General features: G+C 39.1%; 5 protein-coding genes, 1 non-coding gene and 2 pseudogenes across 7 annotated transcripts; 3 read left to right on the plus strand and 5 right to left on the minus strand.

Moving 5' to 3' along the window:
* LOC106439089 overlaps positions 1-764 on the minus strand; it is a 1,409-nt pseudogene extending 645 nt beyond the window's left edge.
* Positions 765-2,135: 1,371 nt separating this feature from the next.
* LOC106439057 (F-box/kelch-repeat protein At4g39550) lies at positions 2,136-3,646 on the minus strand. Its single transcript, XM_013880406.3, has one exon. It carries the CDS (start codon positions 3,533-3,535, stop codon positions 2,354-2,356), a length of 1,182 nt encoding a protein of 393 aa, XP_013735860.1. The 5' UTR covers positions 3,536-3,646; the 3' UTR covers positions 2,136-2,353.
* Positions 3,647-4,420: 774 nt separating this feature from the next.
* Positions 4,421-6,926, minus strand: LOC106439049 (F-box/kelch-repeat protein At4g39590-like). Its single transcript, XM_013880394.3, has one exon. It carries the CDS (start codon positions 6,628-6,630, stop codon positions 5,383-5,385), a length of 1,248 nt encoding a protein of 415 aa, XP_013735848.1. The 5' UTR covers positions 6,631-6,926; the 3' UTR covers positions 4,421-5,382.
* Positions 6,927-8,443: 1,517 nt separating this feature from the next.
* On the minus strand, positions 8,444-9,635 carry LOC106373786 (F-box/kelch-repeat protein At4g39590). Its single transcript, XM_013813921.3, has one exon. The coding sequence runs from the start codon at positions 9,605-9,607 to the stop codon at positions 8,534-8,536; it is 1,074 nt and encodes a 357-aa protein (XP_013669375.1). The 5' UTR covers positions 9,608-9,635; the 3' UTR covers positions 8,444-8,533.
* Positions 9,636-10,685: 1,050 nt separating this feature from the next.
* LOC106373796 lies at positions 10,686-12,480 on the minus strand (annotated as a pseudogene).
* Positions 12,481-16,193: 3,713 nt separating this feature from the next.
* On the plus strand, positions 16,194-21,043 carry LOC106439110 (coatomer subunit alpha-2). Of its 2 annotated transcripts, none has more exons than XM_013880478.3 (4): positions 16,194-16,415; positions 16,569-16,783; positions 17,152-17,646; positions 17,782-21,043. In XM_013880478.3, the coding sequence occupies exons 2-4, from the start codon at positions 16,576-16,578 to the stop codon at positions 20,742-20,744; spliced, it is 3,666 nt and encodes a 1,221-aa protein (XP_013735932.1). In that variant the 5' UTR covers positions 16,194-16,415; positions 16,569-16,575; the 3' UTR covers positions 20,745-21,043. The 2 variants fall into 2 exon arrangements, with proteins under 2 accessions (XP_013735932.1, XP_022550112.1); XM_022694391.2 differs by having other exon boundaries at positions 16,211-16,435.
* A 1,538-nt stretch (positions 21,044-22,581) lies between these two features.
* Positions 22,582-22,653, plus strand: TRNAW-CCA. The gene has a single exon. It is a non-coding gene; the product is annotated as a tRNA-Trp (tRNA).
* A 74-nt stretch (positions 22,654-22,727) lies between these two features.
* LOC106439122 (pentatricopeptide repeat-containing protein At4g39620, chloroplastic) lies at positions 22,728-25,169 on the plus strand. The gene is made up of 2 exons (XM_013880496.3): positions 22,728-23,161; positions 23,752-25,169. The coding sequence occupies exons 1-2, from the start codon at positions 22,820-22,822 to the stop codon at positions 24,859-24,861; spliced, it is 1,452 nt and encodes a 483-aa protein (XP_013735950.1). The 5' UTR covers positions 22,728-22,819; the 3' UTR covers positions 24,862-25,169.
* Positions 25,170-25,237: the final 68 nt, after the last annotated feature.

A 25,237-nucleotide genomic window follows, 5' to 3' on the forward strand; every position in this document is an offset into this window, starting at 1 on the left:
CGGATGTACAATTTTCCTCCAATTCCAAAGCTTCTGACTTCAGCTCGTGGGCGTGTCTCGGTGCCAGGGTTCGCCACATTTCCCCAAGTTCGGGTCTTTGGATCAAATACTTCAATCCAATTCACGGAACTGGGGTCTTCCCATCAATTAAGCTCGCAGCGGGGGAGCTCCGCTTCAATCGCATCCTTGGAGCCCTGTGCCACGTGTTGAACCGACAATCAAGTACCGAGACTCTAGAAGAAGAGGGCATGTCCCCGCCGATCCTGTAGATGTTAGACCCAACGGCTACGAGACTCATAGATCGTGCAGGACGCAGTTGGGGAGATGAGACCGGGATGAAAAGATGGCCGCTTGACCGGTCGGTTACGGTTCGGTTTGGTTTGCGGCAGAGAGCGAACCAATATGTGTCAAGGTTACGAGGGTAATCTCGATTATAGCGTAAGCACAGATAGAGGCAACTCTCTGTGCGGTGTAAGAGGGAGCGAGTCTCGTAAAGATCCGGCGAGGCGATGACGGATCGGAACTTTTGGGAGACGAGGGAGAGAGTTGGATAGTACAATCTAGAGACGCGCGCTAGGCAATTCAGTAGCAAATCGTAAGGAAGAGACAAAATCGAGATCTCCGGAGACTGTTTCGTCATCATCTTACGCGGTGGTTCGTCGCCGTTCATGGCGGTGGAAGATCTGGTTGTCGACGACATTTTGAGGGTGAAATGTGATGAAATGAATCAGAAAGGAGACGATGGTTTATAAAGTGAGTGTGACTTACGCGCTTGTATTGGGCGTGAGGAAACTTAAAACCAACTTTTTGGGCTTAAAAGCATATCAGTGATGGGCTTTTGATTTTATGAACTAAAGCCTATGCATTGTTTTTCTATCTCTTCTAGGCCTGGACATGGGGAATCCGAAATCTGAACCAAACCGAACCCGAACCGAAAAATCTGACGCGTTATCCGATCCGAAATGTTAAAATACCCAAACGGATCGTATAGAATGGTACCAAAAATTATTCGAATCCGAAATGTTATTAATCAAACCCGAACGGATAACTCGAAAAATCAGAAATTAATAGTCAATATAAATATTTTGAAATATATATAAGTACAGTTTCAATTATAAAATTTAATATTTATGGTGATATGATATATACAAATATATATTAAAATTTTAATAAATACTCTAAGTACACAATTAGTTATAAATAAATACTTTATAATTTGCTCATTGAAATAACAAGTCTATTCTCTATAAGTAATGCATATTGTTTACAAATGATGTTTGTTTTCATGTTTGATTTAACATTTTATTGTTGTTTTATCAATTTTATGTCTGATAAATTAATTGTTATTTAATTTAGAGATTTTTTTTTTTATGTTTTGTTTCAAATTTTTGTTTTTTACTTTGGTTATATCCGAACCGAATATAACCCGAATCCAAACGATGTATGGTTACTTTACGGGTTTTAGGATGCAATACAATTTTGAATCAAACCCGAAGTGTTATTATCCGAATCTGGTTCGTACTAATAAAATTTTAATTTGAGACTTAAGAGCGTAAACCCGAAAATCCGAAAAACCCGATACCCGAATGCCCAAGCCTAATCTCATCCATTGAAGTTCCACAATACTAATCGAGTTCATAAACATAATACAAATCTGTCGAAAAAAAAAACATAATACAAATCTATACGGTGTTTGCATAGATAACTGAGTTTCTGATCATTTGTGAACTTCACATAGGCTTTAAACCGTCTTTCAACTATTTGGGAAGCACGTGGTGAAGCATACATTAACGCAAGCGTGAGAGTCTCCGTCCTTCTCATTTTCAATGTTCTATAGCTTTCCACAATCTCTCAGGCTATTTTTGTGACTAGTTTACTCCAAATTATTCAGATATTACATCAAAGCTCGGGTATAGAAGCGTCTCAGATCTTACACCAACTGAAATCGCCATTGAGGTATGTCTCAGAACCTCTATGTTCCTACTCACTTGTGTACATTTCAGTTTGTTAGTTTTGATAAAGTTCTAACTGCTCAATCATATTCATAATCAGGCCTTTGAGCAAGTTCAGAGCTTTCTAAACAAACAAGAACTAGAAAGCCAACTACTATGTGTACGCCAGTTTAGCACGAAAACTACAATCAAATGATGCATATTTTTACTACTTTTCCCGTGAAAATTACATTCAACAAAACCAGGCATTTCATAGGTCACAAAATAAGCTAAGCCCTCAAAGGTTTACACAAAGTGAAATGATGCCTAAGGCATTCAGCTAACAAGAGCCAGAAAATTATACAGCAAAATGATATTACTAAAGATTCATCACAATCAAAGTCGGTCCCATAACTAAGTCATCAAACAGTAGCAGCAAGAGCATGGTCAATGCTACATGACTTGGGGACTTTAAGCACTGGTTCCTTCCACTCGACCTTACCCCAAATCTCTTGATCGCTGCGCCTCTCAAGCGCAATCACTGCGCACCAAATAATCTTGTCCACATAGCCACTGGAAGCCACACCCCTGCCCCACAAAACAGCCATCTTCCCACCAAAATCCGCCAATCTAGCAGTATAACGTGGGAACTTAGGCAGTCCTTTCAAACCCTTCAAAACTTTCCAGAGTCTTACCGTAGAATCATACCATTTGAACTCTTCGTTGTTATAAACGTAAATCACGTTCTCAACCACACAGTAAGAATAACAAACCCATTCCGAATCCATCTCCATATCCGCACTTTCCCATCGCCCTTCCCTCGTATCGTAAGCCAAACCATTACTGGATCCGAAAATGTGTACTTTTCCCTCGATCCCTGCGCTTGTACTTATAGTATCATATAGGAGTCGCATCTCCGCAGCAGGGCTAGACACAAGCTCCCAAGTTTGTGTTTTCGGGTAGTAAACCTCCATCCAGTCGGGAGAAGTTGAGTTAGAGTCTCCGGCTACGTATATCTTTCCATCAATCACATTGGCGTGTGGGTAGTCCCGCTCCACCAACATGCTTGGACCGTCGCGCCACGTGTTTGACCGACAGTCCAGGATTGAGACGCTAGAGGAGGGCTCGTTGGCTTCGTCTATGGGTCCGCCAATGTTGTAGATATCCGAACCAACTGTCACGAGACCAGACCAGTGCGCAGAGCGAGAAGGAGGAGTTGGGAGCTTAGCTAAAGCATACCCACGTGGCTTCTTCTTCAGCGGCATGGTTCGATCAGGTTTCCGGCAGAGGGTGAACCAGCGAGGGGTTGGGTCAGGATGGAAGCTTAGACACACATAGAGACAGCTCTCGGTGCGGCCTAAAGAGGATCGGGTCTTGTAAAGCTCCGGTGAAGCAAAGAGAGATGCAAAGCTCTTGGAGACGAGCGAGAGAGTCGGGTAGTACAGTCTCGAGGCGCGTGCAAAGCAGCTTAATAGCAGATCATCAGGAAGCGAAGGATTTGGGGTCGATTCCGGCGTGGGACCGAGCACAAGCGGCGGCGTTTCTTTATTCTTCTTAAGCGACGGTTTCTTTATCGTCTTCCTCTTCTTTACCGGGGACGACATTGGCGGAATTAGCCAGACCAAAAGAATCGCCGTTAATCAACCTTCTACTACGACGGAAGTAGAGAGAGAGAGACAGAACACAAATCAGGGTTTGACTTCACTTACAAGACTTTCAGACAGAAACAAAACAGTGTGGGATCAATCAGTTATGGGCTCATTTAGAAAATAATTATCAAAATCCTTTTAATAAAATATAAATGGGCCTTGAAGCCCAGCTTTGAAACTGAAATAGGTGTTTTCAAGATTGTAACGCAAGCAAGCAAAGCCTTTCGCAAGTTAAAGGAAACAGAAACAAAATGGGTGTCCGGATGGCTTCTATTTGGAGACCGTTAAGTTTCCCCCCCCGCAACATCTCGTCAGTTTAAGTGTTCTTGTTCCATCAGAAGAGCTTGTTTTTGACTGCTGTGTACAGTATATATATGATTGAATAATACCTGTTTGTTTGATTTCTTTGTCATCTTTTCCACTGGACCAAAAGATGGGGGAAAATAAGTCATTTGAATTTTATAATAACAGAATTTTCTGCAAGTTCATCATCGAGTCATTCATTAGGAAGTAGAAAACCAACTGTGTGTTGGTAAATGTCCAAAGTTTCTTTCACTTGTCATGCTGTTTGAGAAGTAGTCAAAGTTTCACGATTTTTGCGGCTTTATTCCTTTGTGGTTTGGGCTCTGTTGTCACTACTCTCAAAGTCTCCAATGGTAATTCTCTAGCCTTGGAGCAACCCCTTACTGTGGTATACAGTTCTTCGTTGGTTTGTGTTGTAACAGTGGATGCAGTGTTGCTATTTTCTCCCCATTCGTGGCAGCTGGGAAAGAAATGTGGTAGTAGTTGCTTCCTTACATTGAACTGAAGTAGTTTGGGCTTTGATAGCCTAGTGTCTAACCCTTTTGTTTGCACAGGTTGTGATCATATCAACGGGTATCTCTAAGCTTGTCTACAAGGTAGATTGTCAAGAACTCACTAACCTTCTTTCAGAGAGTTGGTCATTCGATGTTCACCGGATCTTACTGGCTATTCGATCCTCTATCTTTTCCTTTGTTGCTTTATATGCTCACTTTGCTTGTTGTTGTGCTTATGCTATGGCAAATTCTTTGGCTTGTGATGCCTTCCTATGTTGTAATGCCTCCTCCTCTAATGGAGTTTTAAACGTTTAAGTTAATGAAGTAAAGTTTGACCCAAAACCAAAAAAGAAACAAAGATCTCTTTGTTCACCCACACGACCGAACTCCCTTCGAGTGAGAGCATCTTGTCACACTTCTTCCATTGAGTGAGAAAAGGACCCTTCATGATAATAGAACTATAGATTCTTTCACACTAAAAGTAACCCCATTCTAGTAGCTCCGTGATAATTAATAATCTAGTATTAATTACTGTTTTACTTTTCTCACCAACGTCAAGAAAAGAGACGACTATTTTTTTTGGATCGATCAAGACATGAATATATAGATAGGTTTACCTTTAAACAGCAAAACCTCCATTTTTCTGACCACTCATTATTCTCGTCAATGTAGTTTGAAGCGTATCCTTTTTATGCAAACACAAATAAATGTTCTTTGCGTTGGTCAATTGCCACCACAATTAGCAAAGCTAAATCATCAACACATTACTTGTGAAACAAATGCAAAATCGTATTATGCTAAAAAACATGAAACAATTATTAAGAAAGCTTTCAAAAAAAAAAAACATGAAACAATTATTCATTAGAGTGGCATATCAACCAAAGGGAGATACCTCAAAGAAAGCAAATACTCAAAAACAAAAACGAAACCACCAGCACAAGTGAATGATTCTTCATTCTTCCATCACCGTCCAAGCATGTTCTCATCAGCTAGCAGTCATTTCAATCAGACAGTAGCAGAAAGAATATCCGCATCGAACAAGCCACATTGCTCGTGGGTTTTGAGCACGACATCAAACCACTCCACCTTCCCCCACATGTCGTCTCCGCGCCTCTCAAGCGCAATCTCAGCACACCAAATAGATCTCTCTTCGTCATGTCCATCGCCACGTCCAAAAACCTTCCACAAGACAGCCATCTTCCCACCAACATCCACCATTTTACAATCTCCATCAAAATCAGGCAAATCTTCAACACCATTCAACTTCTTCCATGAACTTGCCTTGAAGTCATACCATCTAAACTCTCTTTCATTCCAAAGAAACAAGACGTCTCCTATCACGCAGTGAAAATAGGACACTGCAGAAGCCACACCATTCATATCCATTTCCATATCCATAGCCTCATACATATCCATACCCATACCCATAACCACATCCATATCCATACCCATACCCAACTCTATCATCGGGTTCCATCTAGCTTCCTTGGGATCGTAAATCCCATACTTACGGTTATGACCAAAGAGGTACAATTTTCCTTCAATTCCAAAGCTCTCGAGTTCAGCTCCTGACGGGCGTATCTCAGCGCCAGGATTGGTCACACTTCCCCACGTTTGAGTCTTTGGATCAAATACCTCTACCCAGTTCTCGGAGTTGACATCTTCACACCCTCCTGCTACGTATATCTTCCCGTCAACTAAGCTCGCGGCAGGGGAGCTCCGCTTCACTCGCATCATCGGAGCACTGTGCCACGTGTTGAACCGACAATCAAGCACCGAGACTTCAGAAGAAGAGGGCGTGTACCCGCCCATCTTGTAGATGTTAGACCCAGCGGCTACGATGCTAACATCCTTAGATGTTAGACCCGTAGATCGCTCATGGCGCACATCGGGAGACGTGACTGGGATGAAAAGACGGTCGGTGAGGGTTCGGTTTGGTTTCATGCAGAGAGCGAACCAATGTGGGTTAGGGTCAAGAGGGGGGTCTCGATAGTAGCGTAAGCACAGATAGAGGCAACTCTCGGCGAGGTTTAAGCGAGAGCGGGTCTGGTAAAGCTCCGGTGAGGCAACGACGGATCGGAGCATTTTGGAGACGAGGGAGAGAGTTGGATAGTACATTCTAGACACGCGCGCTATGATATTCAATATCAAATCGTAAGGAAGGGATAAAATGGAGATCTCCGGGGACTGCTTCGTCATCTTCTTACGCGGTGGTTTGTCGCCGTTCACTGCGGCGGAAGATCTGGTCGACATTTTGAGGGTTAATTGTGACGATGAAATGAATTAGGGCGGAGAAGACAGTTAATATAGTGCGAATTGCGTATGTTACACGCTTATATTATGTCAATATCAGCGATGGGCTTTTTATTTTATGAACTAGAAGCCCATGCATTATTTTTGTTTTACTCCCAATTGGAAGTGTTTCTTTCTCTCATCTATTGAAAGTTCATAATACTAATTGAGTTCGTAAAAGATGCAAAGAAGACTATTTACTTGACATATGACAATTCTATGCGGTGTTTGCATAGATAAACTGAGGTTATTCAACTCTTCAGCGTGTTTTATTCAGTGACATATATAACAGGTTCTTGCACTTTCTTAATCCAGTCCAGTGTCTTTTCTCCAAAAACATATATAAAAGAAAAGAGAAATGTTGGACTGGTTCTATGATGGCTTGATAACCAGAAAATCTTAGAGTCAAAACTGAAAATGATAATGAAAGGAACAGCATCAGTTCTTGCCTTTCTCCCCGCATATATCAGATTTATAATGTGAGATAGAAGTGAAATAGTGTCAATGGCATTGAGCTAAAAAAATATATGAAACAATCATTCATCCTAATCATACAATAAAAAGAGAAAGGAGAACCCACACACACACACACACAAAAAGCAAGTATCTATACTATTATGTATTAAGTGATTTTGCTGATTTGTCACATTTTCCATGATTTTAACTAATTTTGTTGATTTGTCATATTTTTATTAGTTTTTACATTAAATAATCAGTTTCTTAATTTAGATAATATAAATATTTTAAACTTTCTAATTAATTCATTAATTTGAATAATATAAATATTTCAAAATTTATAATTGGAATATGATTATAATTATTTTAACTTTCACGAGATTCTTATTAGTTTTTGGCATAAATCATTAATTTATTAATTTAAATAATATAAAAGTATTTCAAATTTTCAAAATGGAATTACAATTAAAATTCTATAGTTTTATTTTTCTCATTCATTCTAAATTGTCTCGATTATAGTTTTTGACATATATATTTATGTATTTTTGATATTTGTTTTTAGTTGGAATTCTATTTTTTTCTTTCTTTGAGTTTGAAAGACTAGGAGCAAGTCGGTTTTGTTACATGGAGTTTGAAATTATGAATTAAATATTCTGAATTACTTATGTAGTTATTTCTCGTGTATGTTTAATTATTATTTAATCTATAAGGAAAATATGATTTGATATTAAGTTTAGAGAGTTACATATGTAATCATGTTATGAAACGGCTAAAATATATATATTTTTAATTAATAATTAGATTTATCATTATATAATTAACCATAATTTAACTTTAATAATAAAACTATCATTATCTAATTTTTATTTTATTAAAAGTTAACTTATGAAATATTAAGATAAGTCAATGTATATATTGATCAAGTAAACCAATGAAATATTGCCATTTTCTCAATTCGTTTTTGTTTTTAATTCTTCTAAATTATCATCGAAATTTAATTTTTTATTTATTTTGTTCATGCTTGGATTTTGTGTGTTTTAGTGTTTTTTTGGTAATTTAATACATGTTTCTGATACAAAAAAACAAAGTAGATTAAAAGAGACCAAAAATTCACATTTTTAATTTATTTTATTGTATAGAATATTTGATATGTTATTATGCTCTTATAGTCTCATACTTTTATAACTTTCTTTTGTGTTAGGGAGACGTAGACCGAAATAAAAATCGAAGAAAATTAAAATAATTAAGAATAAGTTGTTCTGATGTTTAAATTATAATACATATATTAATAACTATTAGTAAAATGATTATGTCCGCATGTGCGGGTAAAACACATAGTTCAAAGCAAAACGAAAGTACCCCCACGATAATAATCGTTCAAGCATGCTATCATGAAAAGTAAAATACATCAAACAGAAGCAGAAACAGCATAGAACGAGGAACAAGACACGTGCGTACTAAGCACAGAATCAAACCACTCAACCTTCCCCCACATCTCATCTCCATGCCGCCTTTCAAACGTAATCTCAGCACACCAGATCTTACATTCCTGACTGGTCTTAGTATTCCACAAAAGCCCCATCTTTCCACCAAGATCTACCATTGCCATTTTACAGAATTTAGGGTCGTGAAGATCAGGCAATCCTTTAACATCACTCACTTCCTTACATAGACGTGTTTTAGAGTCATACCATTTGAACGCTCCTGATTCCCAAAAGAACAATACATCGTCTATCACACAATGACACTCTCTTGCTGCCTTAAACTTATGGTACCTATCGAAAACACGTGGGTTCGTCACAAAGCCCCAAGTTTGTTTCTCTAAATCAAACGCTTCGACCCGGTCGGGGTAACCGGCGTACCGTTTATCACAACTTCCGGCTACATATATCTTCCCATCAAAAAATGTCGCTGTGGAGGATGAGTCCCGCTCTATCCCCATGCTAGGAGCCTGGCGCCACGTGTGAGTACGACAATCAAGGACAGAGAAACTATAAGAACACTTCCGCTTCGAGAGTTTGCATGTGGAATGATCACCGCCACCTATCTTGTAGACATCAGATCCAACCGCTACGAGTGTCGAAGACTGCGCAGGATGCAAATATTTTGGAGATGGGACCATCTCCATATAATAGCCAGTTGACTCGTTAGCTATGTTTCGACTAGGTCGACGTCTCATAGTGAACCAATATGTTTCAGGATCACGACAGAAGCTTAGGTAAAGATAGATACACTTCTCGGTACGGTTTAGGCTCGACCGGGTTTGGTAAATCTCCGGTGAGGCAATTATGGATCGGAAATTTTTGGTGACACAGGAGAGAGCTGGATAGTACAGTCTAGAGACTCGGGCTAAGCAGTTTATGAGCAAATCGTCAGGAAGTGACGAGAAAGATATCGACATAGGTTCTGTCGCCGGCATCTTTTTATCATGCGGTGGATCTTTGCGGCTCGTGGCTGCTGAAGATCTGGATTTGGAAGACATGAGAACTTTCTAGGGTTTCTTGTGGATATCTCGGTAAATAAAGCTGTCCGCTTATCTTGTGCGTGAAGATAAATAATCAATACCTTAGCTCATGGGTTATATGTGAATGGCCTTTTAGTTTATAAAGATAAATAGCCAAAGTTCTGTAATTTTTACTCCGGGTTAAATGTTTGTTTTACGTTCGTTACATAACTTTTTTTTTGGTCTTGGTCATCTACTTCAACTTATTCTCAAGAAACGTATTATATTTATATGCTTTAGAGGAGGATCATGAAGTTGGACCGGTTCAACTACATACAAAATTCAAGAGTCAAGATAACAGATTATTTTGATATCATAATCTAATATCTTCAGTAAAAAAACATATATTCTACAGTAATAAACGCGTTTAGTGTGTCTAAATTAATAATTTTCTTTGTCTACGTTCCAAATTAGCAACATAACCCACCTAACATTAGTGCATGTTCTAACATATAAATACATATACATATACATATACATATACAAATTACAACCCTGATCAAACTTAGAGTATAGAATAACCAAAAAAAATGTACACGGTTCGGTTGATAACCTTGATTATTCTCTTGTTCTTTGCATCGTTGAACACAATCGTCTTCGCTGGATTAACATACGATAACGAGTCTCACAATACCAGTAAGTTTACCGTTGCTATGGGAAACTTCTTCTCTCGTCTCTTGATGGTTTGGGATCAAAAATTCGTCAACAGTGTCAGGGTAGCAGTAGGACCAGTCTCTCACGGCCTGTGCGTCAGTATTGATTAAGTCCATGGATTGAAATTAAAAAGGGATTTTTGGATATGGTTTGTTTGTTCTAAAACCGAAGATAAGGAACCAAACCCCGAGTAGCTTCAGAGAACTGTACATGCCCTTTATTTTGTGCAACACAGGCAAAAGTATGTTCTACGGTATTTTGTCAAAAATAAGCTAGACCGTCAACAAGACTACAAGTAGAACCATGGTGAAACAATGAAAATTGCATTGATCTGAAAACATTAAACAACCATACTAAAAGAGAAAAGGAACTCAAAAAAAAAAAAACGATACTACCCCCACAATAATAACCGTCCAACCATGTTCTCATGAGGAGTAAATAAATCAAACAGAAGCAGAAACAACATGGAACGAAGAACAACTCTGGTGGGTTCTAAGCACAGAATCAAACCACTCAACTTTCCCCCACATCTCATCTCCATCGCGTCTTTCAAGCGTAATCTTCGCACACCAAACCCTACACTCCTGATTGGTCGCTGTATACAAATACTGATCCCACAAAAACCCAATTTTCCCACCAAGATCCACCATCTCCACTTGACAGACTTGAGGGTCGGGCGAAAGTTCAGGCAACCCTTCAATACCAATCAAATCCTTCCATGAATATGACTTGGAGTCATACCATTTGAACACTCTTTTATATCTATCCCATAAGAACAAGACATCATCAATCACGCAATGACACTCTCTTTCTACCCGAAACATACCATACATCTCCCTTCCTAACTCTGACCATTTACCTTCCTCGGGATTATACACCGCAGCATCATCCCCAAAAATGTAGAGCTTCCCTTCAAGTGATACAGTTTGGCTTCAAAGCCCTTAACTCTATCCTCCTCGTACAGTCTAAAAATACGAGGGTTCGTCACAGGGCCCCACGTTTGTGTCTCCAGATCAAACGCTTCGATCCAGTTGGGTTTACTTACGTACTCTTCATCGCATCCACCGGCTACATGGCATTCGCGTTACGCACCATCCCCATGCTCGGAGCCTGGCGCCACGTGTGAGTGCGACAGTCTAGGACAGAGACACTTACACAATAGTTCCTCTTCCATATTTTGCATTCATGCAAATGATTAGCGCCGCCGATCTTGTAGATATCAGATCCAACGGATACGAGCATCGACGACTGCGCGGGACGCAAAGAGTTCGGACATGGGATTTGCTCCATGTAATAGCCACTCGAGCCGTTGGCTACGTTACGACTAGGTAGACCGCTAAGAGTGAGCCAATAAGTTTTAGGATCAGAAGGGAAGCGTAGGTAAAGGTAGATACACTTCTCGGTACGGTTTAGGCGCGAGCGAGTTGCGTAAAGCTCCGGTGAAGCAATGATGGATCGGAAACGTTTGGAGACGCGTGAGAGAAAGTGATAGTACAGTCTAGAGACGCGGGCTAGGCAGTTTATCAACAGATCGTCGGGAAGTGACAGGATCGATATCGACGTATGTTCTGTCTGCTTCATCTTTTTATTATGTGGTGGATCTTCGACGCTCGTGGCGGCTAAAGATCTGGATTTGGAAGACATTGGAGAGAAAGTTTTCTGGAGAAGATTACTGTGAAAATAGGAGGTTTTTTAGGAGGTGTTATTGAATTTGGTTGTTTAATGGAGTTTGATGGAATTTAAGTCTGACATGAAATCCAGTGTTATTCAATTGAGAATTGAACAAAGTGAATTAAAATCTACTGTTATTGGATTAGGATTTGTCAAATAGAATTTGGAAAGAATTAAATTCCCATGTTATTCAATCTGCCGAAAGATTTTATGAGAAATAAGTTATGATAGATTTTATGAGACTTTTCCATAAAAAACAAGAGGAAACAAATCCTAACTTTTTTACGTGGCTTTCGAATCCTTCCTGCACATCATTCCTTTTTTTTTTTAATATTCTTCCTTCGCCACAAATTATGATCCTTTTCTGAGTTCAAAGGCAACAAAAACGGTGGCTTTATGGTCTTGACCAAGTACATAGCTGTCTTCGGCAAACTGCTCCGGTTGTGACCAGGAAAGAAGGAGGAGAGAAGAAGGCGGCAGGAGGGAGAAAGTACGGTGTCCTTTGTGCTTTCCATTCCCAGCTTTTATTCGAGAAGATTTTGGAATATGAGAAATCTGGTGGTGATGAGGAGAGGGTGAAGCAAAAGGCAATCGAATATGCAGACAATACATTGGCCTGAGATATTTTTGTAGTAGACGACAACGTTATTTAAAGAAGGAAAGAAGAAATAATCTAAACAATATTGGGAAGTACTGAGGAGGAGGAGCACCCAACGGCATGTCGTTGATCTTGATACATCTTTTTCTCTGCTATGTTCTTATCTGAGGTTTTGTCCTTTGTTGATAAAGAGACCTCTACGGCTCTACTTGTATTCGTTTTGAAATGGAACAAAAATAGGATCATTGACGGTAATGATGATAATGAAGGAGGTTTAGGAGATAAAAGGCATGTTCTCTCATGGACTAATCTTTGATCTTATTGATTAAACTTAAAATATAACTTTGTTGTTTGTTTGACGTGAACCATTCTCTGAAAACATAATGTTTCGTTTATTTTGATATAGTTGAGGAAATAATCAAATGAAAACATAATGGTTTTGTTTATTTTGATAGAGTTGAGGAAATAATCAAAGAGGTTGCTGAGATCAAGCAACAAAATCTAGCAAAGGAAAATCAAAGCCGTTGAGCTTTAACTGATAGGAACCAAGTTTCTGTTTCTTTCAAAATATTCTCCACAGATTACGGTTGAGCTTTAAACGATGGTAACAAAACAGAGTTTGTTTACCTAGATTCTCTGAATATCAAATCTATTTTTAAATGGTATCATTTTCTCATCTCAAAGATTTCAACAAGTTTCTCTATATAAATTGTTTACAACAACTAGCGTAAAACACAACCAAACAAACATGCAGCTTTTTAAGAAAAATCACCCTGCAACTACCTTCTAATCACGAGCAGTATTTCTTTTTTGTAACAGACACGAGCAGTATTTCTTCAAAGGTAACTCATAAGAAACATATTCTTGTCTCATAAGAAAAATCACCCTGCAACTATCTTTTTTGTAACAAACAGTCAGACGTGAGAGCAGGATTTCTTTTTTGTAACAGACACAAGCAGTATCGTTTTGTCATTCACTTACGTTTATATTTTGCAGCTATCTTACTGTTTTCAAGTCTGACTGCTCCGTACGATCACATTATCGCCCCTATGGATAACATGTAAGTTATTGTTTTCAGTACTGCAATTTTTTTCTCAATTTCTGTAAAATTTATAAGTTTATTCCGTTTCAAAATATCTAGACTTCTTTGTTTATAAAATTAGTTGTAAGCTTGACTGTTATCGTTTAGTGTATAGCTGTTTCAAAACACGTCTTTGATAAATTATACATTTGACTATATTTGTTGTATGGAAAAGGAAACGTATTGACTAGAATTAGTTGTATGAAAAAGAGAAACCTATTGATCTAACTCAAACAGTATTGACACGTCTTTGGAGAATTTCTTTTATCTTTTGGCCATATCTCAAATAGTCATCCACGTTAAGATATGTAACAATTAATTATCTAATAGTATTTCTATAAATATATATTATATAATTAATAATATATAGTGAATATTCATAAGCTATAATAAATATATAATGTCATTTGACTAAAAATTTGACGGAAGATTCACAACAAGAGAAGGTGATAGGAGCATATGAATTTTGGAATGTTCGAGAAACGACGATGTTGATTCGACTTTTCGTTGACGGTATTAAGCAAGGGTGGCGTGACAAAAATGGGAGCATGAATAAAATGACCGTGGAAAAAAAAGATTCTACCTAATCTGAATGCCACACTTGGTTGCCACAAAACTCATAAGCATTACTTAAGTAAAATTAAGAGTTTAAAAAATTTATTTCAAACCATTCTATTTGATTCCACTTTGTAACTGCCAAATAAATCCACTTTCATTTTAGCGGAATCACCTAATTCCATAGAATGATTCTCAGACTTTAATTAACTGCCTTCATTCTAATTCCATTCAATTCTGTATTGAATACCAGCCCCTTAGTTTTTATATAAGGAAATATAACTTTCTAGGGTTTACTGAACTGCGGATATCACGGTGTCTCATCTTGCGCGGCAAGATAAGTAATTAAAACCTTGGCCCATGGGCTAAATGTTAGCATGTGAGTAATGGTCTTCTAGTTTAGGATGATGAATCGCCAAATTCTATAATGTTTACTCTAATAGTCTAATTAAAGTTTGTGTTGCCTTTCGTTATAAAATATAGTTTTCTGGTCTTGGTCTGTTTCTAAGTCAACTTATTCTCAAGAAGTCATATTATTTATATTATATGCTATAAAGGAGAAAAAATGAAGTTGGACCGGTTCAGCTAATATAAAAGAAACTCAAGAGTCAAACATGAACATAAAATATACTAATGAACGCGTTTAATGTGTCGAAATTAAAAAAAATCTTTGTCTACGTTCCAAATTAGCTACGTAACCCACCTAACCTTTGTGCATGTTCTCTACATATTATATATACATATACAAATTACAAAGTGATCAAACTTAAAAGAGTATAGAGCAACAAAAAAAACCAACAAAATGTCCATGATTCGGCTTATAACTTTGATTATTCTCTTGTTCTTTGCATCATTGAACACAATCGTCATCGCTGGGTTACCATACGACAAAGAAGCTCTCAATACCAGTAAGTTTATGGTTACTATGGGAAACTTCTTCTTTCATCTCTTGAATTGGTTTTATTTTTCATAGTATTGATTTTTATTTTTTTTGGCTGGAAAAGAAACAGGAGAAGCGGTTTGGGATCAAAAGATCGTCAACAATCTCAGAGGTGCAGTAAAGCCCAGCACCTCACGGCCTGCGCGTCAATACCGAATAAGTCCATGGAAGGGTTCTGAAGATTCTAAGTCGACTCAATGGGACCGTAATGCTATCATAGATGCATTTTTCCGATAACAAGCTTCACTTATTCAACGATATTATCATTTCATATGTGTAACCCGGTTTCATATTTTTTAGTAAACTTCTTCTTGTTTGGCACAAAGCATTTTTTTTTTGGGTTTGGCATACTAGAGCATCTTTATCCCATGAACCCAATTGGGTATTTTTTTTTTTTTGTCTGATTAAAAAAAAAAAAAAAAAACCTATCACGGACCGCCATATTTCAGTGGGATCCACAGACAGTACAAAAAACCATGAACAAACGTTTCTTCTCCTGCGACTTTTGCAACTTGTTTTTTTTTTTTTGTGGTGGCTCACACCTTACTTTTTGGGTAAAAACCCTCCTAAAACCACGCGATAATGCTGCTCTTAGCCTATCAGATATCAATTTAAAAAAAAAAGATTTTGGGAAGGTTTTAGTTTGTTCCAAAAACAATATCTAACCCTATTTATATATTTTTTATATTATAACTATAAAAGTATAAGTGAATTTTTCTCTAATGTATTTTTCTATATTTAAAAGAATACATTTGAGTCATGTTAATGAAAACATATATTAGGCTAACTAAAAATGAATTATGAAATATTACACAGCAAATAATAATAATAATAATAATAATAATAATAAATATTATTATTTTATCCAGAATTTTGTTGGCTCTATCGAGTTTTATAACATAAGAGTAATCAATCACTTAATATAGATTTAATTAATTATTACTAAATATAAAGTTACAAGATATGGCCCATCACGACTGACATAATGATCTGAAACCCAATAGGTGTTACACCAAAAACCCATCTACTCACCCTAACCTAATAATATATTATAAGGCCCGAAAGTCCCAATCCTTGCACACTCAAAACGTAAGTGTACATTTTAATTACAAATAAGAAGCGAGACGCGACGAGAATTGGAAGCAGATCTATTCGACGGAAACTGAATCACTCTCTTCTCCTCAACCATCGATTTGTCTTCTCTGACTCTCGCATCGACGTTTCTCCGGTAATGCTACTGATCTCCACCGTGAAGCTCTGATTGATCGCTTTTTCTCTCCGATCCGAGGTGAATCCCTATTTCTCATTGTACGAATCTCGATTTCTGACGGATCTCTCACTACTTGTTTCCTTCAGATCTGCTTGCGATTTCAATTGGATTGCTTTCTCTGTGAAATGACTCGCTTATTCTTTCGTTCTCTGTGATCTGGTTTGTGTGCAGAGCTAATATGTTGACGAAGTTCGAGACGAAGAGTAACAGAGTGAAGGGCCTCACCTTCCACCCTAAGCGACCATGGATCCTCGCCAGTTTGCACAGTGGTGTGATCCAGCTCTGGGATTATCGTATGGGTACTTTGATCGATCGATTCGACGAGCACGAAGGTCCTGTTCGTGGTGTTCATTTTCACAATTCTCAGCCTCTCTTCGTCTCCGGAGGTATAGTCTTTGCTTTTTTTTTTTTAATCTCAACATTCTAGATTTTGAGCTACAAGTCCGTATTTATTAAAAAATTCATCATATATATAAACCATGATATGATATAATCTGCTGAGTTATTATATATCTTAGTGTGTGTGCTCTATTTCTAGTTAAATTGGTTTTTCAACATATGTTATTTTGGATAATTGGACCTAATTAATTGAAATCAGATCCCATGTTGCGTGTGCTTTGCGCATATTCTAGAAATGAGAACCTGTTAATGCAACTGTATTAGATTATTCTTCATTATGAGTATATTTTTTTTTTTTTAATCCTAATGTTACTCATATGCAGTTGGTGGCACTGACAACATTGTGTGTTTGCAGGTGATGATTACAAGATTAAAGTCTGGAACCACAAAACACACAGGTGCCTTTTCACTCTTCTCGGCCATCTCGACTACATCCGCACTGTCCAATTCCACCACGAGAACCCCTGGATTGTGAGTGCTAGTGACGATCAGACTATCCGCATTTGGAACTGGCAGTCTCGGACTTGTATCTCCGTGCTTACTGGCCACAATCATTATGTCATGTGTGCTTCTTTCCATCCTAAAGAAGACCTTGTCGTCTCTGCATCTCTGGATCAGACTGTCCGTGTCTGGGATATTGGTTCTCTTAAGAAGAAGACAGTGTCTCCTGCTGATGACCTCATGCGATTCACACAGATGAACTCTGATCTTTTCGGTGGTGTTGATGCTATTGTTAAGTACGTCCTCGAAGGTCATGATAGAGGAGTAAACTGGGCTTCCTTTCATCCCACTCTTCCTCTCATCGTCTCTGGTGCAGATGACCGCCAAGTGAAGCTGTGGCGTATGAATGGTAATTCCATTCCGGAAGTCTCTCTCTCTCCCTCTCTCTGTTTTTTTGTTTAAAACCATTGTTTGTACACTAAATTGCAATTTCTGTAGTAGTGGAGCTGATGTCATTAACGCGTTCTTTTCAATTTTATTGCAGAAACTAAAGCTTGGGAGGTGGATACACTGCGAGGCCACATGAATAATGTTTCATCTGTTATGTTCCATGCAAAACAGGACATTATTGTTTCCAACTCTGAGGATAAAAGCATTCGTGTCTGGGATGCTACCAAGCGAACTGGAATCCAAACTTTTCGCCGTGAACATGATCGTTTCTGGATTCTTGCAGTTCACCCTGAGATTAATTTACTGGCAGCGGGGCATGACAACGGTATGATCGTCTTCAAGCTTGAGAGAGAACGTCCTGCATTTGCTTTGAGTGGCAATTCTTTGTTCTATACCAAAGATAGATTTTTGAGGTACTACGATTGTTCAACTCAGAAAGATTCCCAAGTTATCCCTATACGGCGTCCTGGTACTCCAAGCTTGAATCAAAGTCCAAGGACTCTATCATACAGTCCGACGGAAAATGCGGTTTTGATCTGCTCAGATTTGGATGGTGGTTCTTACGAGTTGTACATCATACCGAAAGATAGTGTTGGCAGAAGTGACGTTGTGCAAGATGCAAAGAGGGGGACAGGTGGTTCTGCGGTATTCATTGCCCGTAACCGGTTTGCTGTTCTTGAGAAAAACACCAGCCAGGTGCTAGTCAAGAATCTCAAGAATGAGGTGGTTAAAAAGAGTTCTCTGCCTATACCCACAGATGCTATCTTTTATGCTGGAACTGGAAATTTGCTCTGTAGATCTGAGGATAAAGTGGTTATATTTGACCTTCAGCAAAGGCTTGTTCTTGGTGAGCTTCAGACACCGTTTGTTAGGTATGTTGTATGGTCTAATGATATGGAGAGTGTTGCTTTGCTCAGCAAACATACTATCATCATTGCGAGCAAAAAACTTGTCCTCCAGTGCACACTTCATGAGACAATACGTGTGAAAAGTGGAGCTTGGGATGACAATGGTGTCTTCATTTACACAACTTTGAACCATATCAAGTACTGTCTTCCTAATGGAGATAGTGGTATCATCCGAACCCTGGATGTCCCTATCTATATCACCAAGGTTTCTGGAAATACGATCTTCTGCTTGGACCGGGATGGGAAAAACAGGGCCATCACCATCAATGCAACTGAATACATTTTCAAGCTTGCACTGCTGAGGAAGAGATATGATCATGTCATGGGCATGATAAAGAACTCCCAGCTATGTGGACAGGCTATGATTGCTTACCTGCAGCAGAAAGGATTCCCTGAAGTTGCCCTCCATTTTGTTGAAGACGAGAGAGTCCGTTTCAACCTGGCTCTTGAAAGTGGCAACATTAGCGTCGCTGTTGCATCCGCTACAGAGATAAATGAGAAAGAGCAGTGGTATAGACTCGGGGTGGAGGCTCTTCGCCAAGGTAATGCTGGAATTGTTGAATTTGCGTACCAGCAAACAAAGAACTTTGAGAGATTATCTTTTCTATATCTCATTACTGGTAAGTTGGATAAGCTTTCCAAGTTGATGAAGATTGCGGAAGTGAAGAACAATGTAATGGGTCAGTTCCACAATGCTCTCTACCTAGGAGATGTTAAAGAGCGTGTCAAGATACTTGAGAATGCTGGTCATTTACCTCTCGCTTATATCACTGCATCGGTTCATGGTTTAAAGGACGTTGCTGAGAGACTGGCGACTGAGCTAGGAGAGAACGTGCCTTCATTGCCTGAAGGGAAAACTCCATCGCTTCTAATGCCACCATCTCCTGTCATGTGTGGTGGTGATTGGCCTCTTCTAAGAGTGATGAAGGGAATATTTGAAGGCGGGCTTGAGAGTGCAGCCAGGGGAGGTGCTGTTGATGAAGAAGAAGAAGAAGATGCTGGTGGTGATTGGGGGGATGCACTTGACATGGTCGATGTTGATGGAATGGAGAACAGAGACATCGATGCCATTTTGGAGGAAGCAGAAAGAGGAGAAGACGAAAATGATGAAGAAGGTGGATGGGAGGAACTTGAGGGCTTAGACCTCCCACCAGAGCTTGACACTCCTAAGGCCTCTGCTAACGCACGTTCATCCGTCTTCGTGACACCTACTCAAGGTATGCCCGTAAGTCATATTTGGAGCCAGAAGTCGTCCCTTGCTGCTGAGCAAGCTGCAGCAGGAAGCTTCGACACTGCAATGCGTCTGCTCAACAGGCAGCTTGGTATAAAGAACTTTGCGCCTTTGAAATCGATGTTTATTGATTTGTTCAGTGGCAGCCAAAGCTACCTGCGTGCTTTTTCTTCATCGCCTGTGGTTTCACTTGCCATTGAGCGAGGATGGAGCGAGTCTTCTAGTCCCAACGTCCGTGGCCCACCATCTCTTGTTTATGATTTCTCCCAGCAAGAAGAGAAGCTCAAATCCGGCTATAAAGCTACAACAAGTGGGAAATTGACTGAGGCTCTCCGGCTTTTCCTCTCTATCCTCCACACCATCCCCCTTGTGGTGGTCGAGTCAAGAAGCGAAGTCGATGAGGTAAAGGAACTGGTCACTATCGTCAAAGAATATGTTCTCGGTCTTAAAATGGAGCTTAAGAGAAGAGAGACGAAAGATGATCCAGTGAGGCAGCAGGAGCTCGCTGCTTACTTCACTCACTGCAACCTCCAACTACCTCACTTACGACTCGCCCTGTTTAGTGCAATGGGCGTCTGCTACAAATCAAAGAACCTCGCCACTGCCTATACCTTCGCCAAAAGATTGCTGGAAACCAACCCAATGGAGAGCCAGGCCAAGACAGCTCGGCAAATTGTTCAAGCCGCTGAACGTAATATGACTGATACAACCGAGCTCAACTACGACTTCAGAAACCCGTTCGTGATATGTGGGTCAACCTATGTCCCCATCTACAGAGGTCAGAAAGACGTTTCGTGTCCATACTGCACCGCCAGGTTTGTTCCAAGCCAGCAAGGAAACATATGCGGGGTCTGTGATCTTGCAGTCATTGGCGCAGACGCATCTGGTTTGGTATGCTCTCCTTCTCAAGTCCGTTGATCAATTCAGATTCATTATAAGGTAAGTACAAGATGCTCTCCTTTTACACGGAAGAAGAAGAGTGTTGAGCTTTTGGTCTTTGGTGGTTGTGTACTTAAAAAAGATTCTGGTTTGTGAACTTATCATTGCAGGTTCTATTATTATTATTTCTGTCTTCTGAAGTTGTTTCTTATCTTAGTAACGACCCATGAGAACTTTTACTTGCTGCTCTATGTTTCATTTTGTTTTTTCTTTATATTTACATAAGTAAGAACTTCAACTTTACGGAAGATGGATGTTTCATTGCAGATTCTTTTACTCTTCGAGTCTTTTTATTACAGCTGATCTTCAACAATTTGATTATAGAACTCAATTAACTTTATTGATTGACCTACAAATCTGCTTTAGTGAAGTTACTGTTACATTAGTATTAGTCACTAAACAGTTGATTAGTGAAGTTATTGTAAATACATGTCTTAGATTGGAGCCGCCATGGACTGTTAAGGTAGGCAGAAGTAGGCCGTTTTGCCTTAGCCGCCTGAGCTTTACGCGTGAGACAAAATCAACCTGTGATTGGGCTTTATTCTAGTGGGCCTTAGATGAATTAACTTAGACCTGTTTTCCACACAACGTGTTGTGGACCAAAACAGAGATATTATATTGAAAAGACTTTTCCTTGGCAAGAAATTCATGAGTCAGAAGAATATCTTACATCCGTCTGTAGAAGCAGACACGTGTATTAATTAATTTATTGTATGTCTTGTATGAGTTTATCAAATCAAAATGAATATTTTTCTTCCTTCAAATCCGAGATTAACGACTTATTCCATTTGACCGGAGAGCAAATTCCCAAAAAATAGTTATATAAATACACCATTTTACATGTTACAAGATTCATGAAAAAAGAAAACAAAACCAAAAAAAGATGTACATGGTCTGGTTGGTGACTTTGGTTATCCTCTTGTTCGCTGCATCATCAGACACTGTTTTGGCTCGTCTACCATGTGATCCTTCCAAAACAAGTAAGCATATTTAGCTATGAGAAAGTATTTCAGTCGTCTACCAAACATTTTTCTATACAAAAACTTTGCTGGAACTCTGCTTTTAAAGAGAAATATATATATATATATATATCTTTTTGAGAAATATAAGACTGACCGTTTTCGATTTTCCGGTGGCTTTACCGGTCCGGCTTCGTACAAACTTATCATACATTTTGAATCCTACAAAAAATGTAAAATGCATATAAGAGAAAATTAATAATCATATTTTAATGTTTTCTCAGGGATATATAGAAATACATGTCGATCTATGATACCTTTTTTTTTGGTAAAATATTTATGATACCTTAATATACATCTTTGTCATCTTACAAAAATTGAAAAATCTGCACGTGTCTATATTTTGTTTTGTTGGGAACCGAAGTAGGAGGAGTTTGGAATAAAAAGTTGAATAGAGAGATGAAGATTGGAGTAGGAGGTAGTAGCTCACGGCCTGCAGGTCAAGGACGATCGCGAGGACGTGGATCCCATCCATAACGTAGCGACAATCGTGTATGCTTACCCCAGTACTTTCTAAAATATATTTATTTTTGTGCAAAAATATTCTTCGGTACAAAAACTTTCTAACTCCACCACTGTATCTAAATATTTACATAATCTCTAAATATTGTATCGATATATATATATATATGTACCTTATCTATGGAATAATAATACAACACAGTTTGCCTTTCTTTTCTTTTTTTTTCACAATAATTTCAACGTTGTTTGTCAATTTTTCACGTTTTAAAACTTGGTTCCCGATTGAATGTAGTGGTAAACAGCTTTCAGAGTTTTATGAAGCAAGCATTGTATCAGGATCCGTGGCGCAATGGTAGCGCGTCTGACTCCAGATCAGAAGGTTGCGTGTTCGATTCACGTCGGGTTCAAAAATTCCCGAAAAATTGATCCTTGATTTTTTTTTTTTTTCTTATTTACAAAAAACCCACCCCCATTGTCTCTGGCTTTTCTGAACATGCCCTCTCGTTTTTTCTTTTGTCATCTGTAAAAAAACTTATCCTACACTAAAGGACCAGAAAGAAAACAAACTCTCTCATGGCGGTAGACTACTTATTGACATCTCCTTCGTCGCTGAGATTATCCAATTTCATCTCTTCGTTCTCCCCAAACACAAACCACAAATGTCTTCGCTTCTCGCCGAAACCCAGCTCCGCCAGGATAACCTGCGGCGCGATTTCTTCGAAGAGGAAACTCGCTGAGAGAGAGATCGCGGAGAGGGAGAACAGAGTCCTCGTGCGGAACCTGATGTCGAGGATTAGTGACAGGGAGCCACTTGTTAAGACCCTTGACAAGTACGTGAAGGTCGTAAGATGCGAGCATTGCTTCTTGCTCTTTGAGGAGCTTGGGAAGAGCGACAAGTGGCTCCAATGCCTCGAGGTTTTTTTCTTTACCTCTTCCTCGAATGAATTCGAGTGTTTTGGATTATGGGTTTGCGTTATCTTTGAGTTTCAGCTTCTGGGTCTTATAAAAGGATCATACTTTATACTTTTGTCTTAGCTCAATTGTAGATTCATTTGAGTGTTAGTGCCTAAAGTTTGAGTTTTTTAGATTCTGGGTTTGCGTTATCTTTGAGTTTCAGCTTACTGGTCTTGTAAAAGGATTAGACTTTAAACCTTTTCTTAGCTCAATGGTAGATTCATTCTGTTTTTGTGTTCAATGAGAAGACGGTTCCGTAATGAGGTGTGTTAGTGCCTTCATCAAAGCAACCGTTTTATTGAGTTTCAGCTTCTGGGTCTTGTAAAAGGATTAAACTTTTGTCCTTTTCTTAGCTCAATGGTAGATTCATCGGCTGTTTTTGTGCTCAATGACCAGACGGTTCTATGGTGGCAAATGTTTTAGCTTCTGGGTCTTATAAAAGGATTAGACTTTAAACCTTTTTTAGCTCAGTTGTAGATTCATTTGAGTGTTAGTGCATTCATCAGAGCGTAGCAACCGTTTTGTTAATACTAACTGTGTTTCTTCTGTAGGTGTTCAGGTGGATGCAGAAACAGCGCTGGTATATAGCAGATAACGGAGTATACTCGAAACTGATATCCGTAATGGGGAAGAAGGGCCAAACACGAATGGCAATGTGGCTCTTCTCCGAGATGAAGAACAGTGGTTGTCGTCCCGATGCTTCTGTTTACAACGCTCTCATAACAGCTCATCTCCACACGCGGGACAAGGCAAAAGCTTTGGAGAAAGTCCTTGGTTACTTCGACAAAATGAAAGGCATGGAGCGTTGTCAACCCAACGTCGTGACTTACAACATCCTCTTGAGGGCTTTTGCTCAGTCTGGTAAAGTAGACCAAGTCAACGCTCTGTTCAAAGACTTGGACATGAGTGCGGTTTCTCCAGACGTCTACACCTTCAACGGTGTGATGGATGCGTATGGGAAAAACGGGATGATCAAGGAGATGGAGTCTGTGCTTACTCGCATGAGGAGCAACGAGTGCAAGCCGGATATCATCACTTTCAATCTGCTTATTGACTCTTACGGTAAGAAGCAAGAGTTTGAGAAGATGGAGCAGGCTTTCAAGAGTTTGATAAGGTCCAAGGAGAAGCCTACTCTTCCCACTTTCAACTCGATGATTATAAACTACGGGAAAGCTCGGTTGAGAGATAAGGCCGAGTGGGTTTTCGAGAAGATGAATGATATGAACTACGCGCCGAGTTTTATCACGTATGAGTGTATGATCATCATGTACGGTTACTGTGGTTGTGTTTCCAGAGCGAGGGAAGTATTCGAGGAGGTTGTTGAGTCGGAGAGGGTGTTGAAGGCTTCAACACTCAATGCCATGCTTGAAGTTTACTGTCTTAATGGTCTTCACATGGAAGCAGATAAGCTTTTCCACAACGCAAGTGGGTTTAGAGTTCACCCGGATGCATCAACGTATAAGCTTCTGTACAAGGCGTACACTAAGGCAGATATGAAGGAGCATGTGCAGATGCTGATGAAGAAAATGGAGAAAGATGGGATTGTGCCTAATAAGAGATTCTTCTTGGAAGCCCTTGAAGCTTTCGGGTCGAGACTACCTGGTTCCGATTCTGTCAAAAGGAAATCAACTGGCTCGAGCAGGCCACCTGGTTTAGACTAGTCTAACATTATTTCATATGATTGAAGAACAAGCATGTTTGGAACATGACATTTCAGACTGGAAAAGGAAACGGCAGAAAGAAAGTGATTGGAGAACTTGAGTGGAGTAGACATGATAAAGATTCCAGAGCTGAATCAAGAAAATATTAGTTAAGAATAGCAGCAGCCAATATTATCTTCAGTTCAAGAACATATAAAAATGGGAAGATCTGAGAGAAGAAGGAACTGTTCACTATAGTCTTGCAAGCAATTTGGTAAATTGTAACTAAAAAGCTTCATATAAAAAAGAAAAACAGTTGTTGTGTGTTATTTCAGAGATTAAAATTACCATAGCAAGCTGAAAAGGAAAACAACATATATCTCGTTATAGGAATTCC

The sequence above is a fragment of the Brassica napus genome, chromosome C1, assembly GCF_020379485.1.
Source record: "Brassica napus cultivar Da-Ae chromosome C1, Da-Ae, whole genome shotgun sequence".
Classification (NCBI taxonomy): Eukaryota; Viridiplantae; Streptophyta; class Magnoliopsida; order Brassicales; family Brassicaceae; genus Brassica; species Brassica napus.